The 9,722-nt window shown below is 35.3% G+C and overlaps 1 protein-coding gene across 1 annotated transcript in view; it reads left to right on the top strand.

Annotated features, from left to right (window-relative positions):
* cacna2d3a (calcium channel, voltage-dependent, alpha 2/delta subunit 3a) overlaps window positions 1-9,722 on the top strand; it is a 192,817-nt gene that overhangs the window by 163,320 nt on the left and 19,775 nt on the right. The window contains exons 27-31 of the mRNA XM_016493046.1: window positions 2,777-2,838; window positions 4,582-4,626; window positions 4,742-4,804; window positions 5,024-5,094; window positions 8,701-8,776. Of these exons, the coding sequence (XP_016348532.1) occupies window positions 2,777-2,838; window positions 4,582-4,626; window positions 4,742-4,804; window positions 5,024-5,094; window positions 8,701-8,776 (317 nt within the window). The remainder of the gene's footprint in view (window positions 1-2,776; window positions 2,839-4,581; window positions 4,627-4,741; window positions 4,805-5,023; window positions 5,095-8,700; window positions 8,777-9,722) is intronic.

The raw sequence follows: 9,722 nt of genomic DNA, 5'->3' as shown, positions 1-9,722 counted from the left end.
GGTTAGTCCAGCCTGTCTGATCAGATTAAAGCTCACAATCCCAGTAATTAAAACTTGTGTTACTGGACGACAGTAATTTTCTTCTATCTCTCTTTCGTTCTCTATAAATGTGCATACATGCTTCATGTTTCATGTTTTGCTCTGTATCATCTTTACATCCATTGCCTCATACATACCCACATGCAATAAATCTCATTGTCCCAGTGTTCTGTTGAACTGCTCTGACATCACAGAGTGTCCGCAGGCAGAGAACTGGCAGAGTATGCCCTAGCATTTCTCTCGTTTCCCACACACACACACACACACACACACACACACACGCACATGCCTGAAGCTCCTTCACCAGCTCACGCAGTGTTGCTCACATGCACACTGCCTTCAGAAAGCACTGACCTTCTTTGCATTTCCAAATGTTAGGCTGTGTGCACTATCCTCAAGAAGCTATCACACCCTTCAGTGCTTCTGGGTATGTTTCCATTCAATCACTGTTTAGACTGAAGAACAGACAACCATTTGATGATGTTTATGATGTTAATTTAAGTCTGGACTCATTTTTGCTGAGTGCTCTGGGCCTAAAAATGTAGTGTCATCATGCTGGATGCTACATGTTGAGTTTTATATGCTCATCCACCACTCATCACCACATTCCGGTATCCCAAATATTCTTTAAGTAGGTTAATTAACCACGAAAGACCATGCTGGTCCAGCAGATAAACTAGAACCAAACATTAACCAGTCTGGACCAGCACAGAGCATCACAGCAGGGCAAACTACAGCACTTCTCTTCTAATAGGTCTCAGGATTTTTCACATGATTTTTTTTTTTTTTTCTCAGAAGAGACTTTCTTCAAATTACTTTACTAAATGGAGTTAGCTGATATCTGGTCAGTTTCTTATTTGAACTCTGAAATTCTGTCGTTGTGTAATTTTTTTGTCATGTTGCTCAGTATGGCCTCGTCTTAGCAGTGTTTCTAATGTGTCTCAGCCAAGGGTTCCTCAACTTAGGATCCAATCACAAACCAGTGCTCTCCCAGTGCTCTTCACTCACTTGGTGCTATGATTTCTGTTGTTTGTATGTTTGTCATTCCTTAGCTTTTTAAATGTTCTCTAAGGCTAAAAGCAAAGCTTTTGTAGGCCTTCATTGATGTGCCATTTTTAATGTTCTGTGAGTTGCTGTAAGATGATTGTTATTGATTTTTAGTTACGCTTCTTTGTGGAAGTCTCTCCCATTCTTTACCAAACTGACCTTTCCATAACTTTTCTGTCCCATTTGTATTATATTAACAGTCAGTTTCTGGCAACATTCAGAAATGTACACTTGATAGGTCTGATATGAGCTCCCATGTATTTTTAGATATTACTCTGTAAGCAGATCTGAGATCATTTGTGCTATTAGTGTTACATTGACATTTGCATTAGTTGTGCAAGTGGAAATTGGTGTGTGTGTGTGTGTGTGTGAGAGAGCACATTTTCATGTAACTGTTCTGACCTTGTGGTAAATCTGTCTTATATTCATATTTTCAACGGGATAATGACTCAAATACATTGCCCATTTTAAAACAGTCGCACTAGTTGCTTATTTATTTATTGTTTGTTTGTTTGTTTGTACCTGAGGTCCAGTTACAGTGTTGGTAAGAGTTTTACATAAAAATAAGTCATAATTTTGAAATATTTATTTGAAAGGGTATTTTCTTCCCTGTTTTTGATCCTCTAGTTTGAATAAAATTTTCAGAGCAGATCTTGTGCTGAACTGAAGTGATTTACATCTCATACAAAAGGAGTGTTCTTTTGCCAAACATTTTGATTTTGCGACAGAATGGCTGACGACATAAGTGATTACATATCAAAATAGTTGTGTTCATTCTACTAAAAGTGTAAACAACTAAAAATAAAACTAAACTAATTTAACTAAAAGTGTTTTTTTTTTTTTTTGCAAAGCTTGGTTACAATTCTGACATACCTATAAATAGCTGTGCCCTATGATCAGCCACTTAGTTGGCCAGTTCCCAAAATGTTAAAATCCTTTGGAAAGTATGCAGAGACACTGTTCTTCCACAACTAAGAACTGCTCGCTGGTCATTGCATGACAAGTTCATAGCTGGCCATAGGGATCAGTGCCTTGTCTAGTTTCTAAAGTCATTACCCTATTCCCACACTTATTTATTTATTTTTCGAATCCTCATGTGCAGAGACAATTATTATAACGTACAACTTATAAGTTATCCATTGGTAGGCTGATTTCATGTGGCACTTGCTTTTAAAACATGGCTTTGTATGTTTTCGTGGCCCACCAAGCTCAGCTGTTGTCTAGAGAAAGCTATCTGTTGACATTCCCATTCATCTCAGTGGCAGTTGCCAAGGCTGGCACAGGACCTGCGGAAGTACGCAATTAGAAATCACTTTCTAATCTCAGTTCTGGATACAGTTAAGTCAGTGACTTGAGTTGTAAATAACACTTTCATAAAATGCTTACTACATATAGTAATTACTACAACACAGCAGCAACCATAAAATAATTTTTATTGATAACAAATAATAATCCTTCCACCAAGCAGTGCAATTCTTCAGCCACGTTTACCAGACTCAGCAGTGATGCGTTAATACTGATGTAATGAAGTCAGGTGTGTTTATAGAGTATTTTACAACAACTTCTAGGTGGTTCAACCAATCATAATCAAGAAAGGAACTATCCATTTATGATTTGCATTTTGCTTTGAGTAAATGAGAATCAAAGGTTCACTGACATCCTGCTATGGTTTGTTTTAATATTTCATCAGCTGTGGGTATTCAGATGAAACTAGAGTTCTTCCAGAGGAAGTTCTGGACTGCCAGCAGACAGGTAATCACACACACACACACACACACACACACACACACACACTTTATTTCATTGTTTAATTAGTTAGCATGTGTTTGCAGTTTATTTGCATTAGCATGAAATACAATGTTTCCTGTGTTAATTTGGGTTTTAATAAATTTGATTACCAACTCAGTACAGAACCACTTCAATTCTGTGATGTTGGTGGGTTTCCTCATATGAACTGCTTGCTACAGGTCCTTCCACAAAATTTAAATTCGTTTAAGGCCCGGAATTTGACTCCGTCATTCCAAAACATTAACTTTGTTCTTCTTTATCCATTCTTTGGTAGAACGACTTGTGTGCTTGGGGTCGTTGTCTTGCTGCATGACCCACTTTCTCTTGAGATTCAGTTCTCGGACAGATGCCTTGACATTTTCCTTCAGAATTTGCTGGTTTTTAGTTGCTTAGAAGTTAGCCTGCAGTCCTTTGAAACCTAATGGATTTTACACGTCTTGCTTTTAGAGTGTTTTTTGTTGGTGGAGCACTCCTGGGGAGGGTAACAGTGGTCTTGAATTTCCTCCATTTGTACACAATCTGTCTGACTGTGAATTTGTGGAGTCCAGACTCGTTAGAGATGGCTTTGAAACCTTTTCTAGCCTGATGAGCAACACCAACTCTTTTCCCGAGGTCCTCAGAGATCTCATTTGTTTGTGCCATAATGTTTGTGCCACTTCCACAAACATGACCAAACGTTGATAGATCCCTGTTCTTTAAATAAAACAGGGCACACACTGACACCTGATAGTCATCTCACTGATTGAAAACACCTCTGAACAGATGGACTCTAATTTCACCTTCAAATTAACAGCTAAATCCTAGAGATTCACATACTTTTGCCGCTCACAGATATGTAATATTGGATAATTTTCCTGAATAAATAAATGATAAAGTATATATTTTTATCTCATTTGTTTGATTGGGTTCTTTTTGTCGACTTTCAAATTGTCAGTGATTTATTTGTTTGTTTGTTTAGATTAATGTTCTGGGTGATTCAACCATTTTAAATTTCATTTAAAACAAATCTATATTTTACTTCATTGCCTAATAGCTTTTTAAACTACATTGCCTAAAACCATCATATATATGATGCAATGACATATTGTTACAGTCTATCAAATTTGTAAATATTGATTTGCTTGCGCTTATTGCACTTAAGTTCTGTTATGTCTGGTGAAATCCAAAAACTGACAATGACAATAATCAAAACATACAAGCAAGTCAACCTCATAATGGTTGAAGAACAAGAAAATGTAAGTACTGGAATGGCCAAGTCAAAGACCAAGTTCAACTGAAATGTGCAGTTCATGCTCGAAAGCCTATAAATGTCACTGAGCTGAAGCAGTTCTGTGAGAAGGAGTGGGCCAAACCCACCTCAGTGCTGCTGGACACTCATTAAGAATGACCTATTCTCACTCCATGGGTATCAGAGCCATGAGCAAGGTAAAGCAACGTGCTCGTCACTCTTTGAACAGCCACAATATTTTTATTTACATTTACGTTATTCTTTTTTGTGTGTGTGTGTGCTGCTAACCCAATGCCTACTGCCAAACCCATTCATATCTCCATATAAAATGACAATATACAACACAGGATAATAACATGTGGATACAAGTACAGTCACAGTAATTTATTTAAAATTTACAAATATTCCAATTATTCCAAAATATTTTTTTCCTGATATTGTTTGCTGCCATAATAGTCTTCTTATGTTGTATCCGTTAGTGTGCAGCACTTGACGGGAAGTGTTCCATCAGCTGTGACAATGATGTGAGTGTCAACATTTGCTCTTTTTTCTTTTTCACTATTTGCAGTACACAATTATTCATGTTTTTGTTGTTTTTCTACCACCTGTACCACTTTTCTGTTGCCCCACCCAATGTAGGAAATCAGCTGTTACCTCATTGACAACAATGGATTCATAATTGTGGCTGAGGATCTGTCTTTGGTGAGGGACAATTATCTGAAGTATTAAGCTAATAAGCTAAAGTATGCATATGTGTGTGTGTGTGTGTGTGTGTGTGTGTGTGTGTGTGTGTGTGTGTGAATAAAATGAATAAAAGACTGTACTTTGCTAGATTTTTATTTTTATTTTTAGTATCACAGTTTATCTCAGTTGCTTAGACACAATCCATTCTAACCCTAACCCTATCCTGGTCTCTTTCAGACTGGTGTGTTCTTTGGAGAGGCTGAGGGAGCTGTGATGAGCAAACTTGTTTCAATGGGTTCTTTTAAGAGGTATGTCAATGCTGAATGAGACAAAATACATTAGATTGTTTCTCTTGAATATGAACAGACTACATTTTTAGTCAATTGGTGTGTTAAAACAAGTTGGAGGAAGAGAAAATGCATCATTAGAGAAAGACATACTGAGCAAAAATATATCCCACACTGTACTTATTGAATATTAAATAATGACCCTTGACCCCTTATCTAATACTTTAAACTAATAACTTACAGTTACAGTTACTGCTATAAGTTAAATTCCCAAAATGTTTAACATTAAATATAGTTTCTAACCTCAATCATTTGAGCTATAAATGAGATTGTAAATATGATTTTGTAAGCAAGTTTTTAATTTTTTTAATTTTTATTTTCTACATATAGCTGTCAAGGTTTCATAAAATAAACACATTAGCAAGCATGTAATCATTTATTGATAAAAATCAGTAACTAGTTGATTGATAATAGTTTCAACTTTAGATTGGGTACTCCAAAAACATAAACAATTAATAAATAAGATTTTAATCAGCTTTAATAATTTTTATTCAGTTTAAACCACAGGTTTAATGACATTTAAGTATTCAAATACACATTAATAAATAATCCGTCAAGCAGTTATCTGTTAAAATCATTTGTATATTTTTATAAAGTACATGATCATATATGAATTGAATGTTAAATATTATTGTAATTTGCGTTTAATTTAATCTGTCATTATTTAATTCCAATAAATTAATTAGTAACCATGTACAAGCACATTGTCTCATGTTTGTAGCTTTTTGAAATATATGAACTAATGATCTGTTAAGCATCATATACTGTAATGTTAGTTCAAGTTTTATTAATGAAAGTCATTATAAAATGTTACCACAGATTTAAAAACTTTATACGATTCAATACCATGAATCCTGCAAACCGACAATCTCTGGTTTCTAGTTCCTAATCATGATGGGAATTATTTATTATTTCCTGACAGTATATTTGTTCATTCATTGATTTACTGTGAATTAAATTATGATGGAATTGATTTAAAACAAGGACATTCTCAACCCAGGCTCATTGGAAATATCTGACTGTGGCAACATTTCTGCAAAAGTATATTATGGTGCTTCTTGTATGTTTATATCCTAAAATATAAATATAAATGTAGCAATGTATTATTGTTAGTTGTTGTATGTATCACAGAAGTTCTCAAATGTGATGTCTGGAGAGTGACCCTAAAGGCATAATGTTTTATAATGTTTGAAAATAACTACATTAAACAATACCACCTACACCAAACCCTGCCCTAAACCTAACCGATAATGTTAACAAAAACAAATGTCAGATAAAAATGCACTTGCTGAAGCACCCTTGGCATTTTAGCTTGCCTCTACAAATCTTTGAGCCCTTTAATCGTGACTCATGCTTCACAGAACCGTACCCGAGCACTCCGCATCGCATGTTCAATGCTGTATTGAGTCAGCAAGTTTACTACGTCAGAAAACCATACATATGCAATTGGTTATGTGATGCAAACATGAAAATTTATTAGTTTAGTAAGTGTGCTTTGAGGTCATGAGATAAAGTATTGTGCAAGAAACTGCACAGAAATAAGTCTTTATTAACTGATAATCAGTGTTCATATCAACTGGAAACTCCAGTCAATTGTATGTACAGATACGTTTTAGACTCAAAAATAAAGGTAGAGCACATATTTCCACTGTGTCTATGTTAGGAACTTTGTGATTTGGGGCTGCGTTCTGCAGGGCAAACATTCAGAATTAGTGAATGTTACGTTTTAAGCTTAGGAAAAATATTTATTCATATTAGATCTATGAAAGCAGCTTCTTTGTATTTTAATATCATTTGGATTGCTCATGAGAAAGGAGAGAGAGAGATGATGATGATGAATACTCTCCCATATGTACACATGGATGTGAAATGAGTCTTCTGCATACATCACTGGTTGAGGTACAGAAAGTGCCGCAAGCAATGACTATAATTATCTTTGGTTTACAATTAAATGTGATGGAAGAGAAGGCCAGCTCAGGGCCTTACACACACAAACACACACAACTCACTCTCATTACTGTAATAAAAAAAAATAACTTGTGAGAATACATGTGGTGTACTATACACCGCGTGCATAATTATTTGGTACGTTGATATTCTGATGATATTTTTTTCCAAGCACATTTTACTAATTCCAAACCACATCAATCTTAATAACTACTATTGATTTTGTATTTAATCATTTATAAGTGATATATAATTGTCCATGAAGGCTGGAAGTGAAAAAGTCCTTATATTCAGGTGTGCAGAATTATTAGGCATGTTTACTTTTACTGATAAAATTAGCCAAAAAAGAGGTTTAACTCAGACTGAGAGGTCAAAAATTATTAAATCCCCATGAGAAATATTTAAAACTAATGCAATACAGAAATTGCAAAGTTAAGACATGACCATTGGACAGCAAAATGCTCACTGGGTCAGCGGGGTCAGAAAAAAAACAGGTGGAGAAGAAAAGATACATGTTAACTGCAAACGATTAAAAAATTAATGTGAAGAATTAGGTGTAAAACCATCAGGAAACATTTAGAGCAAAATGCTCAGTGTGTCAGCAGGGTGAGAGAAAATCAGGTGGAGAAGAAAAGACACGTTAACTGCAAAATAATTAAGAATTAACGTGAAGAATTAGATAAAACCACCAGGAACCATTTAGTCTCCAGCGCCACCATTTTCCAGAACTGCAAGCAACCTTGAGTCTCTAGAATTACAAGGTGTCAGGTTCTCAGAGACTTTGCTTGGGTAAAAAATCCTAAAAAATGTCCCTCACTTAATAAGAATAACATGCTGAAGTAGGGCTGTGCAAAAAATCGAATGCGATTTTCATGTGCATCTCGTCAGTAAATCCGCTCCTGTGATTAGTAGTAAATCTCCAGCACGTGCGTTCAGATGGAGCAGCATTTACTACACAGAGCCGTAGTTCACTGACAAGCTACACAAAATCGTGTTCAAAAAAATACCTTGCTACGTGTACTGCATTAAGCTTACTGAGACTTGTTATAGCACTTGCATATCATTGCTCTTTTGTTGATTTTGATTGCTTCCATTGTCCTCATTTGTAAGTCGCTTTGGATAAAAGCGTCTGCTAAATGTAAATGTAAATATCAACGTGCCTAATACTTATGCACGTGGTGTAATTTGTATTTCACAAGTTCATGTGTTCATTTTCTTTATGGTATAATATACGGGTAAAACTTTAGGGAACGATTCTCGCTATTAAGTAGTTGCTTATTAGCATGTATATTGCTAGCATATTGGCTGTTTTATTCTGCATTACAACATTTTAGATCTCTTAACCCTGCCCCATGTCTAATCTTAACATCTACCTTACAACCTATTAATAAGTAGTACATTAGGAGTTTTATGAGGCAAATGTCATAGTTAATAGAGAGAATTGGTCCCCAAACTAAAGTGTGACCAATATATCATTAGTTAAACTCCCATACATGTGCTTGTCATTGACATTTGCATCTGCCACAGTATGGTTTTGTTATATTTTTACAAAATAATAATCCTGGATAATATGCATTAATAAAAATACTAGCAGAATGAAGAATGTGACTTTTTTTCCAGGGTGAATCTGTATGACTATCGGTCAATCTGTAGGGTGTATGCGCAGACCAGTGATACAGCACACACACTTTTGCACGTGAGTACCATACAAAGCCATTACATTTGTGATTTTGCTTATGTTTCTCATTGTAGTTTCTTCTGACCCAATATTTTGTATTTTTGCAAAAGCAGAACTCTAAAACATATTTTCTTATTATGCCCCCTCATTGAAGTCCTTGATACATACATCCACGTCGTATCAGCAGCTTGTCAGTTCTCCATGGACATGTTTGAGACGTGTTTCTCAGTTCTGCAAACATTAATATTTTATGTGCAACAACAGCATGCTGTCTCAGTGGCCTGACACGTGATTTTAAATCTATTTTTTTTCAAACTTTATGATTTAAATGGGGATGATTGTACTGAGAATAACTTTCATCTTTTCTTCAACTGAATACTGTTTCCGTGCTGTTTTGATGTATTTTAAAGAGTTGGCAGTCAAAATTAAAACTGCTGGATGATAGATATTCTTCATTCTTTATGACAAACAAGATAAAGTGAATTACAGAATGTACAACGTTTTTAAAATGTATCAATTGCGGTGTACAGCGTTTATTATGAGGGGGTAGAATCCACAGCTCAGTACTCACTACTCAATACTCATGAGTACTTTTAAATAGGCTACTCTTTTACTCTTACTCAAGTAGTTTTTTGGATAAGTACTTTTACTCTACTCACACTACATTTTTTGGAAGGTAATGGTACTTTTACTTGAGTATATTTTTTCAGTACTCTTTCCACCACTGCAGATTATACGCCACAGTCTAGTTAATGAATGGGAAACACTGGTAGTAATTTAAAGCTTTTTATATATTTTTATCATGTCTGTGAGGCAATTCGCTGAGTTAAGGTTCATCATTGTGAAGCGCTCCTGTTCAAACCCGAGACGGCAGAAAGAGTTTGTTTCCTTTATTTTATAAAAGCACAACATTTTGTTGATATTGTGAGTGCACACAAATAAAACTAGACCCTTTACAGTTTAG

This window comes from Sinocyclocheilus anshuiensis, unplaced genomic scaffold (genome assembly GCF_001515605.1).
Source record: "Sinocyclocheilus anshuiensis isolate Anshui unplaced genomic scaffold, SAMN03320099.WGS_v1.1 scaffold1894, whole genome shotgun sequence".
Lineage (NCBI taxonomy): Eukaryota > Metazoa > Chordata > Actinopteri > Cypriniformes > Cyprinidae > Sinocyclocheilus > Sinocyclocheilus anshuiensis.
The sequence above is the reverse complement of the archived record's forward strand: the minus strand, read 5'-3'. Positions and strand labels throughout refer to the sequence as shown.